We start from the raw sequence: 22,515 nt of genomic DNA on the forward strand, positions 1-22,515 counted from the left end.
CTCTGTCTATAACGCATAGTCAATGCCTGCCCAACTCTGTCTATAACGCATAGTCAATGCCTGCCCAACTGTGTCTATAAGGCACTGTCAATGCCTGTCTGTGTGGTTTTCTCTATACTGTATGACTTTGGAATTCTTTTTTATTTGTTTGTTTTTTTCGAGACAGGGTTTCTCTGCATAGCCCTGGCTGTCCTGGAACTCACTCTGTAGACCAGGATGGCCTCGAACTCAGAAATCCACCTGCCTCTGCCTCCCAAGTGCTGGGATTAAAGGCGAGCGCCACCACGCCTGGATCATTTGGAATTCTTGAGCTCCCAGATTGTCACCTTACCATCCTGAACCTGGACCCAGGCTGAGCCTGCTTCCCTTCTCTTTCCACCCTGAACTCTACCCCACAGCACATCAAGGGAAAGGACAGTACTCTTCAGTATCCTGAAGAGACATCAGACGTATAAGTCAACCTTCAATGCCAACTTGACTAGAGTCACTTAGGAGACACCCCTAGGGGTGTTGAGAAGTCTTCCTAGAGAGGTTTAACTGAAGTGAGAAGATCCACCCTGAACGTGGGTGGTACCAGTCCGTGGGCTGCAGTCCAAGGCTGAAGGAAAGAGGGAGAGGTAGAAGACAGCAGGGAGCCACCTGCCTCACCTTCCCACTGCATCTTCTTCTTCCTGTTCGACTGCATTGTCTCAGACCATGAGTCTGAGACATGAGTCAAAATAAAACCTCCTTTCTCAAAATGCTTTTGTCAGATATTTTGTTACAGCCAAAGAAAGCAACTCCTTCAGGGAGGGGACAGGTGCTGCTCTCTGGCCATGGCAGGACTCGGAGGCCTAGCTACCATTTCACATGGGCTGGTTGTCAGGCTGATTATGAAGCAAGCAACCTAACATCGGACGTAATCTCTACCACTGGGCAGAAAAGCAGGCTTATTTATAACTTGCTAAAGAAAGAAGGAATCCTCAAGCCCCATGTCCTTCTTAGCCCTAGGCACTGGGAGGACAATGCCCACCTGGAACTTTTCTGGAATATGGTAGCAAAAAGAATCAATACAGATGTGTCTGTCAGTGCTGGGCAGAACAAAGTCCTTTGTCTTGGACTTGGGAACCTCAGATCTTCTATAGGAAGGTCAAATGAAATCTCAGGCCTAACACCATGAAGGAGCACCCTCAACCACTCTCCTCTCTCCCCCTACCTACCCACCTTCCTCAGCCCTCAGCTCCAATCACACACACACACACAAACACAGAGAGAGAGAGAGAGAGAGAGAGAGACAGAGACAGAGACAGAGACAGAGACAGAGAAGAGAAGAGAAGAGAACCTTCATAAAGACCGCATTGGCCTCAGGGGTCCACTGATCACCTAGTTTACTCGTCAGAGAGCAGACTTGAGGATAGAAATCCACACAGACCCTGGAAATGGGTTAAGAGCATCTGGACAGAGAATTCCAAGGGCCTAGGTACCAGCACAGAGCGAGAGCTATGGGGAGACTGCATTCTTATGGTCCTGCTGACTATTCAGCCCATGGAGAAGGTGTGGCTAGAGAAGGGGAAAGTGGAGTCCTCTAAAGCAGAGTTGTAAAGTGGACGAGAGGGCAGCACAGCAGCAAGGAGGGGCAGGCAGAGGTCACGATGAACGTCAAGTGGCTGAATTCCAGTCCCCTTTCTACTTTCAATTATTTTTATGACTTTAACCTCACCGGATCTCATATTGATTAGCAGCAGGAGAACAACAAGATCTCTAAGATGCACTTTAAGACCAAGTTCCTAAAGAGTCTAAAAATCAGAGCAAGAGGAGAAAGACTGCATCCCACAGCCTTTTAGAGGCAGAACAAAACAAGTGGTAAATGTTACAAACACCTTCCTGGAACGGGCAGGGTGGTAGATGGGCATCATTTAGGCAAAGTGGCCATGGGGATGAAGAACAGGATGTCTCAGGAGTGAGACAAGGGTGGGCCTTCCTGAGAAGGCTTGCGTGCATCCTGAGAGTTTGCATCCCGAGTGGTCAGTGATCGTCCAGAGCAGCAGAGGAGTTTGCAGCAGCACCGCTAGGAATGAATACTGTTGCTGATTGTGCTTAGGAGGAAGGGTCCCCTGGGACACCCTCTCACTTCCATCTTCCTTGATTGCATGCAATTAGCGGATGATCAGAGTGATCTTAGTCATGGGGTGCATTCCTACCAAGTGTCTGTCAGCTCTGGAGCAAGAGGGAACAGGGCTCTCTGCCCCGCCTGGCTGGCCCCATCCAGAGTCTTGAGGTCAGAAGCAAGAATCCTTCCCTCTAGAAACCAATAACATGCCAGGAGTCTCTTGCTGAATTTAGTGCAAACAAGTCCAGACTGGTACTCCTCATCTGGGTATCTTAGCCAGGAGGGGTGCTGCTCTCCTCAAGTGATGAATGCACACACATTGTGTCACATTATCTACAGGTCCCTCTACATCTCACACCCACGTCCTGCAATCCTGGTCCCTATCCACATTTGTCATCTGTTTTGACTTCTGTCCAGCTGCCTCCAAAGGACAACGGTCGGAGAAGCATCAACAGTAGCACAAACACAGCTGTGTGTCCCTTTGGTCTAGGCCTGTGCTAAGTTCAAACACCATGTGATGTGACCATTGCCCAGAAGTTTCCCCTGCCACCTGCTTCTCTGCAGCTGGTGCTGGAGACCGGGGTTAATAATGTTTACACCATAGTCATTTGGGTTAAGGCAGTCTTCTGACCAAGGGAGGCCCTTGCAAGAAACAGGAAAAGGTGGGCAGAAGAGAAGAGATGGGAAGGCAGCCCTACCTCTCCCAGACCGTGCTTCAGCAAGAACAGGTCATTTATACATTTGCCTCTTAAACCAGCATATGAAATATGGGTCCTGGCTATGATGACCAGGGGAGCTCTGGGTAAAATTATCTGTAGGAAGATCATAAGGAGCCAGGGACCAGTTATCACCATCAATAAAGGTCGTCCACCAGAAGTTAAGTGTGAGCCAGAAGTGAGACAGAGCACACAAAGGCTCTGAAGGGAACCCATGCAGGCTCTTGGCAATCAAGAGGCTCACAAACTGGGGACAACCAGCGTGGCTCCCTGTTTTAGAAGTGAAAGAAGCTAGTCAGAGACAAAAGAAATACTGTGCCATTGTTTACATACAGAATGATTTATACAAAGTTCCAACTCAGAAACAAGAAGGCGAAGATGGGGCTCGGAGGTGAAAAGGTTCTGTGAGCCGACACTCGGTGTACAGCAGGTCGCTGCAATTAGTGACAGGGCAGTAAGATGTCTGCTGACTCGTAGGTTGATCTAAAAGCCTTTGCACGATAGAAAAAGAGAGGGAACCACATGTGTGTGGGAATGTGATTTACTCCACTACGGTGACCACTGCACAATGTACACATATAGGACACTCAGAAATGCACAGCTTTGTCTGTCAGTCACACCCGGGTAAAGTTAAAGATGTAACACAAGAAGCAGAACCCTTTCTGCTTTGTCCAGTGCCAAAATACTAGCCCTGACTCTACTCACTGTCAGCCACTGCTGGGGAAGGGCCAAAGACCAGCGTCCTGAGGGAGTTGTGAAACAGTTTCAGATGAGGATTCAGTAAACATATTTATGGAGAACAAGTCCAGTGTACATTGTTCAATGAAAAGTTTTTAATTAAGAAATATGCATAACACACACACACACACACACACACACATATGGAGTATCCCAGAAAGTAATAATAGATCCAAATCAAAGAATTTTGAGGTTTACATATATATTCTTTATATGTTGAGTGTGAGTGTGTGTGTGTGGGGGGGGGGGGGCAGAGGTGTCATCCTCAGAAGATGCCCGTCTCGCTTTTTAAGACAAGTTCTCACTGGCCTAAGCTCATCAGTTAGGCTAGGCTGACTGGTCAGTGAGCCCAGGGACCCATTTGTCTCCGGCTTCCCACCAGTGGGATTATAGACATACATCACCACATGGTTCAAGCCCAAGGGCAAAGGGCCTACTATGCAAGCATGAAGAGTATGGAAAGCTGATGCTCCTTTAAAAGACAGGAGTGGCCATATGCTCTCGGTAGCTCAGCACTGGAGTTGGGAGTGATGGGGAATGAGGACAAGCAGACACTGGGGCTCCCTGAACAGCCAGTCTACAGAAATGCCAAGTCTACAGGGTCGACTCCATAGGAGTCAACGCTGTTTCAAAAAAAAACAGAGGGAGAACAATAAACAAGACATAGATGTCAATTTGCTGACCTCCATTCCTTCCCCAGACACATGCACATACATGCATAAATCCTCCACAACTTTATTAAATATAAATGCCCTGCTAATAACTGAAGAAGAAATGATTGGAGTCTGTAGAGCTGTTTCTAAATTCCTTATGTATTGATCTACCTAGGTGATTACTAGAAACTGATGACAGCCAGAAGATGAGTGTTTACACACCTCCTGAGGAGGATGCGGGGACTCTAAAAGGAATTCATACGAAACTCAGAACTAGGCAAAGCATTCCTCAGTAAACACAGGCCTGTCTAACAGGCACCACAGGAAGGCCGGGCTTGGAGGCCAGTGGGATGACTGGCTGGACTCTGTACTAAGAAATACAGACATGGGAGAAAATCTGTATGTTAAGATAAGAGGGCTTTCAGTGGATGCTTTGCCAATTTGAACTTTTGGATGTGTGGATACCTGACTTAAACCAACAAGCAAAACTAAAAAACAAAAACAAAAAACAAAAAACGAAACGTTCCAGTCTGGTTGTGAGGATGCACACCCGGAATCCCAGCACTTGGGAAAGTTTTAAATGTTCATGATAATCAAGGAATAAACAAACAAAGCCAAGTGCCACCAGATGGAGAGGGGAGGAGACCTCTTCCCAGGCCAGGTGGCCTGTGAGCCCTCCTCAACAGACTTCTTCTTGGTCCCAGAACAGCCCCGCTGAGGCTTTGCTGCACCCGTGTGGCCAACAGGAGGCCTAACAGCAGAGCCGGGACAGACAGGCCCCAGGACACAAACTGAAAGGATAATGCTGATAGGATTCCTACCTGTTCCCCAGCTCAGGGCCAAATCTGTTCATATACAGAGCATCCACTGCAGCAAGGGAAGGGCTGGAGACCAAACGCCAAGGAAGTGGCTGAGATGCAGGATTCAAAGAGCCAAAAGAGCCTTGAAGTCACCTCTGCTGGTCAGAAGGTGGTCAGATGGAGATGGGGACTCAGCAGAAGATGGGGGAGGGGCAGGGAAGAGCAGCAAAACCAGAGTCCTGATGGAGGAAGGTCATCGGGTGGGGGAGGGGTGGTGGGGTAATGTCACCGGGAGAGAGAGGAGAGGACGGACGAGCCTGTCTGGAGGTCTGAGGACACAGCAGTCAAGCAAAGGGCACCTGATCCCCTCCGTGAGTGCTCTTCTGGATTACCAAGATGGAACTGAGCTGATGGCCACAGACAACAGTTCAAGTCCTCAGCCTGCTGTTGTAACAAAAACCTACAGAGATACAGGACTCGGACTTCAAATGTAAAAGCTGTTGTTGAAAGCATGTGAAGAGATCTAATCAGACCGTGTAGCCTTTGACATTTTGTTAGTAGGCATTAATGCTGACCCTGTAATGGCTGATTCGTATTTTCTTAGCTCCAAATGAAGTTTTTCATCTGCATGATGTATTGGACCTATAATTCACTGGACCTATACTTTACTAAGGGTGACAGGATTCTTTGACTTCAGGGCATTTTCAGAACACAAGTGAGTACCATGTGAGCCCATGACCACACAGAGGTGCAGTGTCTTACCACATCCAAACCCCTTGCTCCTGAACTAGAGTTACACCCAATAGGATCCTTCTCTACTGAAATTCACAGGATTAAGCTGGTGAGTGTTCCTGGGCAAGTCCCCTGGGTCCTGGGACCTCACTTATCTATATAACAGGGATAATCTCACACCATCTCCTGAGAATTAGTGAGTTAAGATCTACAGTGTGCCCAAACAGTGACCGACATAGAAAACGTCAAAAGAATCCATCTGCTAAGAGCCACAGCTAATTTTTCAAAATGGGACTGAAATGTAAATCACTAATTTTTTAAAAGCAGGCTTATAAAAACATGCTGTCTTTTTAAACTAATAAGCATGATCGTGACTAGAATTAAACAACACTACATCCCAGTGCCTCCCTGTCCAGCCCTAAAACTCATTTTCAGGAGAATCAGACCTAGGGACTTTACTTATTCTGCTCTAAGCCCCTTTTAAACATTTCTTCTCTTTATTAATCTGTTTGTTGTAATACTGAGGATTGAACCTCGGGCTTTGTGCATGTTAGGCAAGGGCTTCCTGTGACTCGGCCACACGCCCAGTCCAATCCTTTTTAACCTATAATAGCTCTCGTTATGACCATCCTCCACACCAACCACTAAAAAGTTAAAACATCTATGTGGCTTATGTGCGTGAATGGGGGAGCCCATGAAACAGAAACTGGTAGGCGGTGGTCAGCGCTAGTATCCTGGTTGGTAGACTCCCTATCCCTCCCACTCTGGATGTGGACTACGACCCCCGCCATTGGACACATCCCCTTCCTCTGGCTACACTCACCTATTGGTGTTCTCCAGCACCTCCACCTTCTTCCGAAGCTCCAAGTTCTCAGTTGAACAAGACTCCACTCTGTGGAGAGAGCAAAAAGACACTCAGCTACTCTCCACAGGGCACCTGCTCAGCCACGGGCCTTTCACAGAGAAAGGAGCAGGGTGGTCAGTAAGGAAGAGCGGGGACAGCCTGAATAGAAAGACAATGAGGGTTCACAGGGACAACACGGCAGGTCAGGGCTCTCTTCAGGAAGTCACGTGGGCTGGACACACATAAATCGCACGAGGCATCTCAATCAGGTTCCCCACCTCTTCCTGCTGATCTCATCCCTCAATAGACCATGGGCTACAGAGTCACCAGGGATCTGCACGGCTGTGGATCCCTGATACAAAGCTTGGGTAAAAGGCAGGCAGGACCAGATCCCAGGGCCGTGAAGTGCTGGAGTGTACATGCCCAGAGACACAGAGAAGAGAGACCCACAGAAATAACCTTGATTGTGGATACCTTCAGGACATAATGAAACACAAGAAAACAGAACGGGAGTCCTTAATGCTACACTGCCTCCTCCCAAACCAGCTCAGAGAAGGACAACTTTCCATAGAAGCTTCTAGAACTAGTTAGAAGCCAGCCAGGCTTTACCTCACATATACAAATAAGAAAGACTCATTGGTGGGTCTTCCAGGGTCGACCTGGAAATCACACCAACTGGTCAGCCGGAGAACTACTTTCTAGGGCTGATAGAGATGGTCCTTAATCCACACGGTTCTCTGAGCCCCCAGGGCATTCCAGGGCTTTCAAAAGAACAAAGGTGCCTTCATGTGTTTTTGCAAAAAATTCTGTCTGCCCACAGCAGCATTACAGAGTACAGGAAATACCAGAGTCTTATTTGTATCATCTGAGGCCAGTAGGGACTGGTTAAACAACACTGTTCCTGTAGGTAGAAGCTGGGCATGTCTTCTGAGGAGCTGCAGCAATGTCAAAGTCTAATGCTTACTCAGAAACCTGGAAGCACTCAAGATCGCAGTCAGAAAGCCGAGATTCACACAACCTAGTTAAAAGCAGTTCCTTCCACATGGCCACTAGGGGGCAGGCAAACACTGCCGATGCACCCGGACGGGTTTTCACAAAGCCAAACTGAGACCCTCACCCTGCTTGTTGAATCTGACCTAATAAATAGAACCAGCCAGTGAGCGGGCTTACTTTTTCTCCAGGCTGTCCATGTATTCTTTCTTCTTTCTCCTGCTTTCTTGGGCAGAAATCTGTGAAATAAGGAGGGGAGGGGGATGAATTTCCTTGTTTGAAAGTAAAACGGGAGTGAATGGAAGGGACACGGGAGGCCATCAGCACAGGGGCCAGCAAAGCCGGCCTCAGCTGGGCAGCCTGGCTTTGTTTGGCTTTGTTTAAACTGTGGACTCCCCCCGACTTATCACCAACTCTGCTTCCGGCCCAGACAGATCCTCCCTACCCGCCAACAAACTCCTGGGTCACAGACTGATGGTTGAAATAGCTCAGAAAAATGATGTCAGCTCCCTGGACCTCAGCTGGCTCAATTATACATAAAATCAGGCAGCTGGGCTTGATACATATAAACTGTCTGCTGGCTCTACACGAGGGTAAGAAGGTGTGACTGGTTCTCTTGTCTTCCAGTCGCTCTGCCTTCCTCTCCTGCTCCCTTTGTCTGTGCCACAGCTCCGGAGGCAATGGAGACTAGGTGGCTTACTGAAGTTTGTTTCTACCACAGACCACTAACAAAAAAAAAAAAACCCTTTTAAGTGATACCACATAAAACTGTATTTGCTTATACATTACATATTTATTTAGCAATGAGGAGAAAACACTATATACGACTGAGATTTTTAAAGATAATGATAAAGAGAGGTTCTTGTATCTCCTCCTGCTTCTGAACAGGCTATGGTGCAACACAGAGTCCATACTGGTGTGAGTTCACACCCACGGTGGGCAGACTGTTTCTATGCTCCTGTGTGGTTACAGGAAGTCCCACTATGGACCTTGGGGGTGGAGCTTGAGGGCTCAGTTCTCCTGTCTGTCACAGCAATGCCTAGAGTGGAACAGCTTACCTTATTCTTGATCTTTCTCCGGATTTTCTTCAGGGCCTTCTCCTCAGATTTTGTCAGGGGCAGCTTGGTGGGAATGGGATAGCCCTCGGCAACCAAGGTCCTCTTCTCCTCCTCTGTCAGGACCAGGGGGCCCGATCCCTGCAGCTTCTGTGCAGACCAGGGAGCACAAAAAGATCAGAGAGGAGTGACTGAAATGTGACCTCACCAAGGAGTGTGGAGAATCTCACCGAGCAGAGAAACTGAGCCTCTTAGGCTTCGGGTCAGGCATAGGTGCTTTGAAGGAAAAGCAATGATAGAGAAGGTGTGCCCATGTGGATAGTTTATCTCTTTATTTACATAAGTGTGTGTGGCATGAGTACTGTGTGCCATGCATGTATGTATATATGTATGTAAGTATGTATTCTTGTATGTATGTATGTATGTATGTATGTGTGGTGCATGCACGTAGAGTACATGTGTATGTGCCCGTGCACATATATGGAGGCTAGAACAGAATAGCAGGCATCTTCTATTCCTCTCTGCTTTTTTAGTGAGGCAGGGTCTCCCGTTGAACAAGAAAGCTTCTTGTTGTCACCTAGGTTGGGGCCCCAACCCCACAATGCTGGTGTCGCAGACACTGGCAGTCATGCCTGGCTCTTTTATGTGGGTGCTTGTGATTCAAACTCAAGTCTTCACACTTGCAAGGCAAATGTTCTGACCCCCTGAACCACCTCCCCAGTATCCCATATGGGGGTTTTAAACTCCATAATTTTGAATCAAAGGTTAAGCTGCAGAGGCCTCCTTCCACTGTTTCTCCCAGGGACACCCCACTGTCTTGCAGACACAAGTAACAGTATAGAGTTCACACCCCACCCCACATCCCTGGAGGCTTAGGAGCAATGGAAAATTCCCCTAGTTCAGCTTCATTCAAGACTTGCATTGTTCCCTACTGAAGGGCTAATTTTATGACCAGCTTTCTCCACACCAGTTTCTCTTTCCCTCCACTTACAACCAAGGGGCTTGAAGTCCTTTAGTTGTAACACACCAGCAGGCATTTTTCCATGAAAGTTCAGACTTCCAAGAGTCCTACTCTGGCCCTCAGCAATAAAGATGAGAGACACAGTTCGTTTTGTGTAGCCCAGAACACAATGACGAGTATGCATTAGTCACACAAGCTGACTCACTAGTGCCCCATGCTCCCTGTCAAGGAGACTGAAAACAAACCCCATCTCTGGAGTGGCTTAGGATCAAGACGGTAGGACTGGAGTTTTAGCCATGAGACCTTGAGGGCAGTTCAAGGCTGAGCTTAGACGTTGAATGGAGTACCATTCAGTTTTTAGAGAAAGAGAGCCCTTGTGAGTTTACGGATGAGAGGAGGCTCAGGGGAGGAGATGAGACTGCTGCTTTCTGGAGACTTGATGATCCACAAGGACTGGGCAGGTAATCCAAGCAGAGGGCAGTGCTGTACTCAGAAGAGTAACCGGAGACGCCCTGCCCAGAGCAGGTGAGCTCGGGAGGCTGAGACAGCAAAGGGGAAGCTGCTTAATACAAGCAGAGGAATGGGGGCTCCAGGGGCCTTAGACAGCAGCAGGGGAACACGAGTAGGAATATGGGGTGGAGATGCAGATACACAGCATGAATCTAAGCAGTGAAATCCAGGCTCAAACAGAGAAGACAGGCATGGCCAGTGAAGGCCTTTGTTCTCGGGAGTGGCGACATGTTGTTAAGATCTAAAACAGAGGGGGACAAGTGAGTCTTCTCAAAATTATCCAAAGTGTCATGATACATGGTTCCTAGTCTTAAAACACTTCATTTATATGTATTAGTCACATACATTGCTTGCATGAAATTCTCAAAAAAATAAAATACTGGGTTTAAAATTTGTTCTTCGTTTAAAAAAAAAATAGTATAGTTTTTAAAAAATCTGCCTGTAACTCTGAAGGCATAGACACCGGATTCCCTCTTTAGAACAATAAAATATGAAGTCTCTACCCCTCCTTTCCACCTGTGTGCGATGAACGATGACCTGGGATTTTGTCGTAGGACCCTGGGTTAAGATCCCCCGAGCCTCGAAACACACACAAAGATTAAACTGTTTTGAAGCTTTTGGCATCAAAGAAGTTAATCTCAGAGAGACTTTTCTTTTCCAATTTCACCCAAGAATGCATATCTAAAAGATGAAAGGCATTTCCTAGCTCCCATTAAGTAAGGGTCTTCTACATTAATGGCAAATGTTTATGCTATAACTTTGAAGGGAAAAGAACAGAAATGTTATGCCTGAGGCTTCCAGCCCTGGAAAATAAACACGTGGATAAGAATTGGATCTGCATTTGAAAAGAGAATGCCTGAGATTTGTAGGCAGGTCTTTATAAACACACCCCTCAGGGTTCTTGCTACACTGCTTTGGTCCTATGGCTTGAATCCAGTCTGTCCTCACCTGGAGGCTTGGTCTCCAGTGTGGTACCTCAGAGAAGTGTGGGCGTGAAGAATACACATCAGTGCCCTTTGGCAGGAGTGCATTGGGTCTCACAGGACCAGGATTAGTTACCACGGGGATGTGTTGCTACCCAACCTCCCTGCCTCCTTTGCATGTGTCCTTCCCACTCCCTGCTTCTTGTTTTCCTGATACGCATGGAGCATCCTCTCCAGAGGCTGAGTCAATGCAGGCGCCATGCTCTTGAACTTCACCACCTCCAAGACCAGGCACCAAGACAAACATCTTTCCTTCCTCACTTACGGTATTTTGTTACAGCCACATAGCACGAACAGAGACTTCTAACCATTAAACAAAATTTTCATTACAAGGATAAAAAGTTAGACTGAGAGGATCCCTGGTCCTCTCAGATACTTACATGTGGAGCTGTGAGAAGAGGAGATGTGGACAAGGCAGAGGGGCCCCGGGGCATGGCTCTGGCAGGGCTGTGGGCCTGAGACAGGCTGAAGGGATGCAGGCGTGGGTTGGGGCTCAAGCTGCCCTCAGAGTCACTGCTGTGGCTACTGGGTGGTGTTGGTGGTAAGTGCAGTTGATCCACGGAGGCTGCGGACAAAGAGAGCTCGCGTCAGCCACCACAGAAGAGTAGCTCTCGACTCAGGGGGCAGTTCAACACGCAGCATGCGTCTCCACACTGGGAGCTTTGGGGTAGGTACAGAGAGTAGGGGCTCTCTCTGGGCTGCCCTAGAAAGTTCTTTAAGACTTGATGTAGTGAGGAGAGGAGAGCCAGGTGAAGAACAGTATATCCAGAAGTCCTCTTGTTGTATGGAAAGTGAGAGAGACAGAGACAGAGAGAGAGAGAGAGAGAGAGAGAGAGAGAGAGAGAGCGCAGAGTCGCACCCATACTTACTAGTCCCAGCACAAAGCTACCCTGGGCAGATATGTGCATGAGACACCAACAAAAGGATGACCCCAAGGGTGGCCTGGGATGCTAGGGACTCCTGACACAGTGCTGACAAGATCTTTTCCTGAGTTTCTTTATCATTTTATTTTTGTGACATATTTTGAGACAGGTTCTCATGCATCCCAGTCTGGCCTTGAATTCTGGTTAGCTGAGGATAGCCCTGAACTTCTGATCCTCTTGCCCCCACCTCTGTGATGCTGAGATTGAACCATTCCACCGTGCCGGGGTTTAATATGGTACTGGGGGTGGGATGAAGGGCTTCTTGCACACCATGCAAGCAGTCTATCAACTGAGCTACACTCAATATCCCACTCTTATTTTTCTCAGAGAGTTTACACAGGTTGATGTGCAAATCGTGTTAGTAGTGTGCAGTTTGTTTGTTCTTTTAGGAAATTGCCAACCTGAAAGCTCTCGTGGAATTCTTGGAGAAAAGCCCCTTTTGTTTCTGGAGGAATGCAGCCAGTGGGGCCTGTAGGCAGGAGGCCAGGCATTCTTCATTCAGAAACCCTACATCCACAATTAGATAGATAAGTAGTCACAGAAAAAAGAAAGGGGGTACAAGACGCCTTCTCCCCTAAAGTCCATCTACAGGGCACATTCCTGAGGCTGAGAACACCCAACAGGCATCCAGCTAGCACCTCCAGTTGGAATGAGCTTCTAAAGGGAGACCATTACCTGGGGTGCACCTGCACAAAGACCCTGTGGGTCCCCTCTTTCTTTTTTCTGAACAAGATTGTTCTGTTCTGAAACAAAGTGTGGAGCAGAGACTGAAGGAATGACCATCCAGAGACTGCCTCACCTGGGGATCCATCCCATAAACAACCACCAGACCCAGACACTATTGCAGATGCCAACATGATTTTGCTGACAAGAGTCTGATATAGCTGTCTCCTGAGAGGCTCTGCCAGTCCCTGACAAATACAGAGGTGGATGCTCACAATCATCCATTGGACAGAGCACAGGGTCCCCAATGAAGGAGCTAGAGAAAGGACCCAAGGAGCTGAAGGGATTTACAGACCCCCTAGGAGGAACAACAATATAAACTAACCACTATCTCCAGAGCTCCCTGGGACTAAACCACCAAACAAAGAAAACACATGGAGGGACTCGTGGCTCTAGCTGCATATGTAGCAGACGATGGTCTGGTTGGCCATCAATGGGAGGAGAGGCCCTTGATCTTGTGAAGGCTCTATGCCCCAGTACAGGGGAATGCCAGGGCCAGGAAGCAGGAGTGGGTGGGTTGGGGAGCAGGGGGAGGGGGTAGGGGATTTTCGGAGAGGAAACTAGGAAAAGGGATACCATTTGAAATGTAAATAAAGAAAATATCTAGGAGAGAGAGAGAGACTGTTCTGTTCTGCTAGCCCCTGTTGCTGAGGGACATTACATTTGAGGGTCCCTCATCCCAGATTCATGCAGCATTTCTGTATCCACAGGACACTTGCATGCTTTACAAACCGGAGTAAGTCAGGGGTAGGCTCAGGAGTAGGCCCTTTCACACATCATGTGCTTGGCTAGAAAATTGGCATGTCTTGCATACTAGCCAAGGTTTCCCCTATGTCATGAGTATATGACACTGTGTGTTAAAATCATAAAAACCCAGCAAAAGCAAAAAAACAAAACAAAACAAAACAAAACAGGAATCAGATTTCCCTATGGGGGCGGGGGGGGGGGCGCGGGGGGAGTCCAGCTAAACTCCCAAGGACACCAAAAGTTTTTCGGCCTCCAGGCCTGGCACAGGCTAAGCTATGCTTTTCTCCTTTCTAAGCAGCGGGTAGCCCACAAGAGAGAAGCAGACAGGAAAAGCCGGCCCTTTTGGCCACAGGTGCCGCAGGCTCAGATTTCTAAACATCATTTGAAATGCTGCTCCTAGGCTGCGGAAGGCGCAGGGAGACTGCAAGCTCCTCTGCCCAGAAACTTTGATGTCCACAGGCTATTCAATTTCTTTATCTGTCTTTATCCAGGATAATGAGGAAGGATTGCCATTTCTTCTCCGGTGACCCTAGATCCTGACGCCACCATGGGGACCTATTGTCCCAGTTGTGACACTTTCTGAACCGCACTGAAACATACCAAAAAGAACAAGATACATTTGTTGGTGGTAACCAGCCGTAAAGATGAAAGAAATTACTTGGAAGCAGCCTATAAGGCTCAAAGGCATGGACGGACGTGGGCTCAACGACAAGAAACAAAGGCTCAACACAGATGCAGACGGATAATATTGCCATTTAAGTCCTTTACAGATAGTAAAGGGCCAGCCCTGTGTCAATGGTCTCAAATCCAGCCCTAAATCAGGTCCTAAAGGATCGAAGGTAAATCATGCTCCCATGCTCACAGTACCCGCTCCTTTGCACGCTAGCACATGCGTCGTTCTCTCCAGTTGTGTGCACTGACTTTGTTGGTCATGCAATGAACTGCGTGGCTAGACATGTGCTGAACGTGTAAATAAAAGGGAGGTGTAGCACCAACAGACACAAGAAGAGTGGACTCCAGGTTCTGTATAAATAAGATACTGAGAGCTTCCTGTGCCCTCCTGAGGTGGAGAGACTGTATCCAGGATCCCAGCTTGGTCTCCTGGGAGAACACAGAGCGGGCAGTCAAAAGAGTAAAATTAAAAAGATGTAGAGAATGAACAAAGAGTAAACAACTCCAGGAATGGCACGGTTAGGTTCTAAAGGAATGATGATGACAAGAAGCCCAGAGAGGCCCAGCACCACCAGGACCACGACGTTACCAAGGAAGGGAGCTCATGACAACTGTCACTCAACTAGAGCAGCTAAGAACACACCCTGACTGTGTAGACACATGACAACTTCATTTACAGAGGGTTAAAACTCAAGTTTTTATTAAGGCAGTGAGTGCCACTGTGTATCTATGGGGCGATAGTGGGGTTCACACCAGGAGGCCATAGGGACAAGTGAGTGTCACCAACCACACAGACACATGCCACAGCAGTGCCAATCATGGGTCAAAAACCCATTCTTGGTAAGCATCAAACCACAGTAACGCTTAGCTGGAAATAAAGGACATATAGAGAAATAATTTTATTAGGTAACTTTATATTTCACAATATTGTTTTGGAATTGATCGTTTTAAGAACATAATGATTCCATAGAGCCAGCTACCTCTGTGATCCTCCACTGTACTCTGCGGCTCGGTTTCCTTTAGCATGAGCCCCTGGAGAGTGGGAGGGGCAGAAGATGAGCTCACCTTCTTTCGGAGAGAAGTTTAAGAACTGATCCACTTCATGCGGCTCCAGCTTAATCTTAGGGATAAGCGTCTGGCAGGAGGCGTCCCCCTGGAAAAGGAATTTCAAACGTGAGTCTTTTAACTTAGAAACAGCCTTTACGAAACAGGGGCGAGTTGTCAATTGTATCTTACTCTAAGGTCATGTCCTGCATCGTGTCATAGCCAAACCTGGGACCTGCCACCTCTAGTTAAAATCTAAGGGTCATTATTATTACTGTTGGTGTTGTGATAAAGACATTTATGGTGAAATATTCTGGGAAATGTTGAAGGACTCAGTGGATCCCAGTTTGTCCTGCAATCAGATCATGTGCCTCAGAATGCAGGCTTTCCCTCCAGACTCCCCAATGGCTGATAGCAATATCTAACTATAAAATACCCAGCAGGGAAAGGAGAGAAAGGAGGAGGAAAGGAAAGGAAGGAGGTCTGAAGAGGTGGCCAAGCAGTAGAGAGCACTTGCTGCTCTTACTTACAGACATGGGTTCAGTTCCCAGCAACCACATATCCAGTTCCAGGGGATCCAATATACTCTTCTGATCTCAGAGATTTCATGTACACATGTGGTACATGTACACACGTACACACACACACACACATGTATGTATGTGTGCACGCACACACATGTAAGTCAAGTGAGTCAGAATCTTGTGGAGCAAGAAAACTAATACAGACCTTGAAAGCCCTCCCAGGACCCAGAGAGGTTTTGAGAAAGGAATCTTAAGATCAACAGCAACCCACATCTCCCTAATGAGGAGACTGCAACGTGTTTGTGCCTCTCCCAATGTTACCTTTTCAGGACCAGACAGACTCTGCGTCTTGCTGATGGGACATGTGACTACATGGATATGTCTGGAGCCACACAAGTGAGGCTCTGAACTAGAAGCTATGCAAGCATGATTCTGGGCTGTCAACCATCAGACACCGAACACACCCAGGGAGAGGTGGGGTGATGTTACACTCTGCCTTCCACAGCCATGGGCTTAAGTTAAGCAAGGAGGAGACTCCTTCCTTCCTGCCATCTCCTCCAGTGACATAGCACATGTGGATCGGCAGGTGGGAGAGGAGGACTCAGCGGAGACTAGGAAAGGAAACGTCTATGTGGAACCAGCATGCATCGTCACAATGGCACCAAATGCTGTGGCCTCTACCATCACCCCCATCATTCCTCCCCCTCCGGAGTAAAAGTCAAGGCCATGAACAACGTTTCTCCTTTGACTGTGGTTATTCATCCGTGATTTTAATTTCATTGAGGCAATTATAGGAAAAAAAAGTAATCAGCTTTGCTACTGCGTTTTCTACACAATGCCTTTGAAATTTGTCACAATCGATGCTGATAACAATTAACATATCCTTGATACACTCGTGTATATACACACACGAATGCATGCATACATATACAGCTATTCTCCCTCAAAATCATGTATCTCCTAGGATAAATGCCTTATTGGAGACCAAAGATCTCTACCTTTTGATACTTATATTTATAAGGAAGAAAACTGGATATACCCCAGCATTCATATCCAGAGGGGACTCTTCTTTTTCAAAAGGAGTGGAAATGGCTGTGATGGTCAGAGTGACAGAAGGGACAAGTCCTGGGGGCTGCTCCTCTGTGATTGGCTCTGTCTTGATGGTAGCTGAAGGAAACTCTGTAGACAGGTACCATTTTTCACTCTCCACCTCCTCTGTGGAAAAAGGACAAGCCACATGTGAGCACATTGGGGCACCAGGTATAAGCGAGTCATGTGACCACTGACCACTGCTGGACCAAAGCTCCAAGACTACAGAGAAGAGAATAAAGGGAAGTGCGCATGCCAGAATAGAGATGCAGGGATGAGGAATTGAATGGCACAAACCAAAAGCTTCTATTTATGTACACCCGGACGTGATAAGCCTAAGGAAGTGCCGGAAAGGTTACATGGAAAGACAGAAACATGGTCTGGTGGTTTGAATGAGAACGCCATCCATAGGCTTGGACGTTTGAATACTTGATTTCCTTCCGGTTGGTGGAACTGCTTGGGGCTAAGGAGCTGTGGTCTTGCTGGAAGAAGTCTGCCCCTGGTGGCCAGGGAAAGACATGACATTGAGATTTCAAAAGCACACACCATTCCCTGAGTACCCCCTATCTTCCTGCCTATAAAGATCACTCAAGAAGTGATCTTTAGCTCTCAGCTGTCTCTGCTGCCATGACTCTAAGCCAGGATCGACTCTGACCCTCTGCAAGCGTAAGTCCCGGTAGACTTTTTCTTCTCTCGGTTGTGGTCATGGTGTTTTATCACCGTAAAGGAAACTATCTAGTATCCCACGCTTCCAGGGCACACCAAGATGGAAGCTAAGTAGGTGGAGAATAAGATGGGAAAGAAGGTTTTGAAATTTATTTAAAAAGGTTTTTAAACATGAGCCGGGCAGTAGTAATGCACCCCTTTAATCTCAGCACTCAGGAGGCAGAGGAAGGTAGATCTCTGAGTTCTGGGCCAGCCTGGTCTACAGAGTGAGTTCCATGACAGCCAGAGCTACACAGAGAAACCCTGTTTTGAAAGTACAAAATAACAACAACAACACACCCAAAAAATGTTAATATGCTATATTTTTTGGGTTTTTAAACCAAAGTAAATGTGCTAACTATTTAATAATAAATAAGTATAGTTAAAAATAAGAAAGAAAAGAAAGAAAAAGAAGTTGACAGATTTCTCCACAGCCATTTTTTTCTCCCCTCTTCTCTGTCTCTCTGTCTCTGTCTCTCTCTCTCTCTCTCTCTTGTTCCTAATCCCTAGTTTTTGCCCTTCTGCTTCCCTACCCATGTCTCAAATGTAACTAGACATCAGAGACATTGCACGGACCCCCCAGGAATGTCCTGGGTTTGTTTGGCTGAAATGGATAAAATACTCATCTAGGCAAGAGAGTAGGGTCTTGGTGAGCATGGGTTCTGTCTTGTTACCAAGGCCCTGGTGATGAATAGAGCCTGGGCTGGGGGAGATATGACAATTGCAAAGCAGCAAGAATGAGCCTACGGTGGGGCTTCTCCATCACTGGATGCACACTGCCTGGAGCCTAAACCTCACCAAACTGCTTGAGAGCAAATTACTCAGCCCAGCCCTGCAGGAACAAAGGGTGGGGTGAGAAGGGAGAGCCAAGAGGCTGGAAACATGCAGAGAGAGAGGAAGAGGCAGCCGCCTGGCCCTCACTGGACACCATCTTTCCGAAGATGGGGCATACACAAGGCACATGTGTTCTCTGCTATTTGAAAACGAGCCCTGCCTGCTTGGTGACCCATAACTGTTCAGGGGTGCAAAGCAGTTCCCACTGTGAACACATACTCACGAATACGACTCCAATTTCCTTATTTTTTTAAAAGGTACTTGAAAACCATCATCAGAAGAGCTGAGGAGGGAAAGCATGGGGAGGGTGGCAAAGCAAAAGTTCACAGAGATAAACTCCATCCCCATAAACTACTTCCTTTGAGCCCAGAAAAGGCCAGGTTCCCACTGGCGAGGTGGCAGTCAGAGCGAACTCCCTAAGCTGTTGAGTGTCTGCTGTGATGGGGGATTTCCATCACCGGGTGTGGGCGACATCCTGGACCAGGAGGGGCTGGTGGGGAACAAAGGGACCTTTTAATGGCTGCCAGAGGAAGGGACACCACTCTGTACTTGACACATACGTCTGCTGGCCAGATCGGTGCTCCCCTCAGCTTATAGAAACAACTGAACCCCAGGCCAAAAGACCAGTGAGCCTCACAAAAAGGCTCAGAACTAGAAGACTATCCATAGCAAGGATGCCACAGGGAGGACATGCTAGGACAGAATGGGGGAGGGAGGGAGAGGCAGAGTGAGGGTGTAGATCGCTTGGGACTGGATGGAGATGGGGGCAGAGAGGGTGTGCATCCCTCACTTCACTAAAGCTTCTGTTTGCAGAAATGACACTCGCAGCCCAGACGGAGCACTGCTTGTCAGCGGCAGAGGCTAGAAGGGAGCTAGGAAGAAGACATTTACCTCTGGGTATAATAAAATGAAGAGGAAGGAACGCCTCTGGGAAAACGGCCCGGCCCCGTGCAACGACTGGTAAATTGTGAGGTAATTGTCCTGCTATTACAGTCAAAGCGACTTCGATCCAGTTTAACTCACATTACACTCGACAGGTAAAATCAGTGCGGGGAGTACCCTTGAACTTGAAGCCTAACAGGAAGATGAAACAGGTTCTTCTGGTTGAACAAAACCATTCTCAACAGACAGGAGCAGGTAGGAAACAGGGATGAACCGTGTTTGCTCTTCATGCTCGGCCCCTGGTCTAAACCAATCACAGCCATCTGGGAGCAGCGCCTTGAGAGCAAGCAGTGGTAACTGGAAAGGAAGTCAACTCTCTCGAAGACTACAGAAGTCTTCCAAGTGAAAGGCCCACGGCTCTGCTCCTCCCCCCCAGACCCCCCCCCCCAAGCTCAGATGACGAAAGCAACCGGTGTCACCTTCATGCCAGTTCTGCAGGGCAGTCCTCCATCTTGACGATGTTTTGAGTTAACATGAAGCCCAAGTTCAACGGTGTCCTTTTATAGATGAGGAGACTGACATCTAAGTCCCCTCCATTGCCACCTGAGGTCAGACCCCAGACCCATTGCTGACTCTGATTAGCTTCCTCTCTGTGTACCAGTTGTGACTTGCTATTGCTGCGATAGAATATCCTGACACACGCCACTCAAGAGACAGTTACAGTTCGAGGGAAGCCCGTCAGGGTGGAGAAGGCATGGTGGTTAGAGTGTGAGGCAGATGAGCACACCACACTCGTGAAGCAGGGAGAGATGAGCTAGCATTCTGCTGGCTTTCTCCTTTTAAGGTAGTCCAGGCCCCCAACCCAGTGGGGGATGGTGCTGCCCATATTTAGTGAATTATTTTGCCTACTCAGAATTCCTCACAAGCACATCCAGAGGCTCCTTTCCTAGGTGAGGCTTAGTCTATTCAAACTACATGGATATAAGCCATCACACCCTCTAGCTGTGCCTTTTGCCATACGAGCGCTCAGCGCCTCCAGTTTGGCCGTGTAACTTCACCTAGGCAGTGCATGTTAGCTTCTCAACATAATAGCATCTTGAAATGTGTTAGCTAAGATGGGCTTTATGTTCTCACAGTTTTCTTGTCACATAAGAAGGATGTGCTAGGCTAGTCGGTCTCTTGATCCCAGAGGAAGGAGCGTAGCCACACGAATCAAAGGCAGGGCAAGATAGGCTGAGCCAAGCCAAGCCAAGCCATCCAACTCTGCTAGCCCTAGGGAGATGAGTGAATGTCGCTGGGAGGAGCAGTCACTTACCTGACCCCCATTTCAACCAGCCAGTTCCCAGCTGTGGAGATGCGTGAGCTCTAGTAAGAAAGTGATTGCTACTTCAAGTCCTGACGTGTGGAGCTGGGCATATAATGTAGTTGGTAGACTGTTCACTTAGCATAGGCAAAGCTCCAGGTCTGATTCCCTAGTGCCACACAAATACCGGTAATCCTAGTGTTCAAACTCAGGAGGTTGAGGCAAGAGGATCAGAGTTTGGAAATCATCCTTGACTATATACTCAATCTGACACCACCCTGGAATAGACATTGCCCCCACAAATACACACAACATAAAAGATTAGAGGTTTGAGATGGCTTCTCATACAGCACAGCTAGCTAATACAATATGTACAATATGGCTGGCATTAAGATATCAGAATCTATGAGTAGGGTCTGGTGAGAAGTATGGGCAGGTTAGAACACTTGCCTTGCAAGCTTGATGACCCAAGTTCGAGTCCTAGAACCTACATAACTGTGGAAGGAGAGAACCAACTCCCCAAGGTTGTCCTCTGTCTCGTACATAAATGATAAATGAAAATGCATAAATATTTGTAGACTGGTCAATCAGACCCGCCAGATACATCATGAAAAACCTGGTTTCAGATTAAAGAAGGGTAGTTAATAAGAAGTTTGATGAGTCCAACATTCCAGTGTGGTTGAAATAAGAGAAGACAGCTTGAACCCCAACTCTTGGCTGTTGGCCTATATTCTGTGGCCAAGGGAAAGAATATCAAGTCAGAGAAAACAAAATGGCATATGTAACCTGGAAGGTCGGAGGTCAACTAAGGGTAGAATGAGGGAAGGAGTGGCCTCTGCAACTTGCCCAGGGCTTTAGTTTTGCGGGTGAGTTTTATTGGCAAAACTCATCTACAGAGCCACCAAGGCTTAGAACCACAAGTATCCTCTGCTATCTGTGTACTTAGTTAACCAGAGACAGGAGAACTAAGTGCTTGAGGTACTATAATTGCTAACTTTTATAAATTCTGCAATTTGGACTTTAAATGAAAAAGTGTTCTTCTGGCTTGTATCTATGTCCCTTTTAAGTTTTATTCCAAATGAAAGACACCCGTGCCTAATTTTAATCGTGTGCATGCTGGAGGATAACGCAGCCCCTGTACCATCCGAATTTATTTGCACAGCTCCCCCTCAGAGGTCAAATTCCGAAGCTGCATCTTCTCAGCAACACCCTTTGGCTATCAGCAAAGATGAAAAGAAGCCACCGTCTCATGATGACAGGGAGCAAGTCCCGCATACCCGAGCTCAGAATGGAACCACAGTTAACACAGCAGATGCCGAATAGAGTGAAATATCAGGTGGCCTAGGAGCACAGAGGCACGGATCTGCTTAAAGCATCGGTAATACAGCCAGCCTCGATCATTTCCATACGCACAGCCAGGCAACCACAGTGGGAAAAGATCAAACCTGAACGCAGTCTTGTATTTTATAAACACAGGCACACGCATGTGCGGGATCACATGGACACTACACACATCCACACAACACAGGAGTAAGCATTCATTGTTAAGAGAAATCACTTGCTTACAAATATCATCTATGTGACAAAAAGTCCTACCTGTATCCTACCTGTATATAACAGTATGTATATATTACCCAATATACCATCCAAAGTATCCACATTATCATCCAAATAGCATGTATACATTGAAGAAAGCATCTTAGTTTCTTATGCCTCCTCTAAACCTTCATTTTGTTTGCTCTTTGAACATGTATTAAAGAATTGACAGATCTTACTTCTTCCACATAAAAATCTTCTTGCCTAAAGACACCATCAATAAGACAAAAAAACCACCAACAGATTGGGAAAGGATCTTTACCTATCCTAAATCAGATAGGGAACTAATATCCAATATATATAAAGAACTCAAGAAGGTGGACTCTAGAAAACCAAATAACCCCATTAAAAGTGGGGCTCAGAACTAAACAAAGAATTATCACCTGAAGAATACTGAATGGC

At 47.2% G+C, this 22,515-nt stretch overlaps 1 protein-coding gene across 2 annotated transcripts in view; it reads right to left on the reverse strand.

Annotated features, from left to right (window-relative positions):
• Creb3l2 (cAMP responsive element binding protein 3 like 2) overlaps positions 1 to 22,515 on the reverse strand; it is a 115,262-nt gene that overhangs the window by 18,199 nt on the left and 74,548 nt on the right. For both annotated transcript variants that reach the window (XM_021164591.2, XM_029478328.1), the window contains exons 3-8: positions 16,744 to 16,919; positions 15,202 to 15,289; positions 11,452 to 11,636; positions 8,621 to 8,767; positions 7,743 to 7,801; positions 6,552 to 6,620 (exon numbers count right to left, since the gene is read on the reverse strand). In XM_021164591.2, the coding sequence (XP_021020250.1) occupies positions 6,552 to 6,620; positions 7,743 to 7,801; positions 8,621 to 8,767; positions 11,452 to 11,636; positions 15,202 to 15,289; positions 16,744 to 16,919 (724 nt within the window). The remainder of the gene's footprint in view (positions 1 to 6,551; positions 6,621 to 7,742; positions 7,802 to 8,620; positions 8,768 to 11,451; positions 11,637 to 15,201; positions 15,290 to 16,743; positions 16,920 to 22,515) is intronic.

The sequence above is a fragment of the Mus caroli genome, chromosome 6 (assembly GCF_900094665.2).
Source record: "Mus caroli chromosome 6, CAROLI_EIJ_v1.1, whole genome shotgun sequence".
Taxonomy (NCBI): Eukaryota; Metazoa; Chordata; class Mammalia; order Rodentia; family Muridae; genus Mus; species Mus caroli.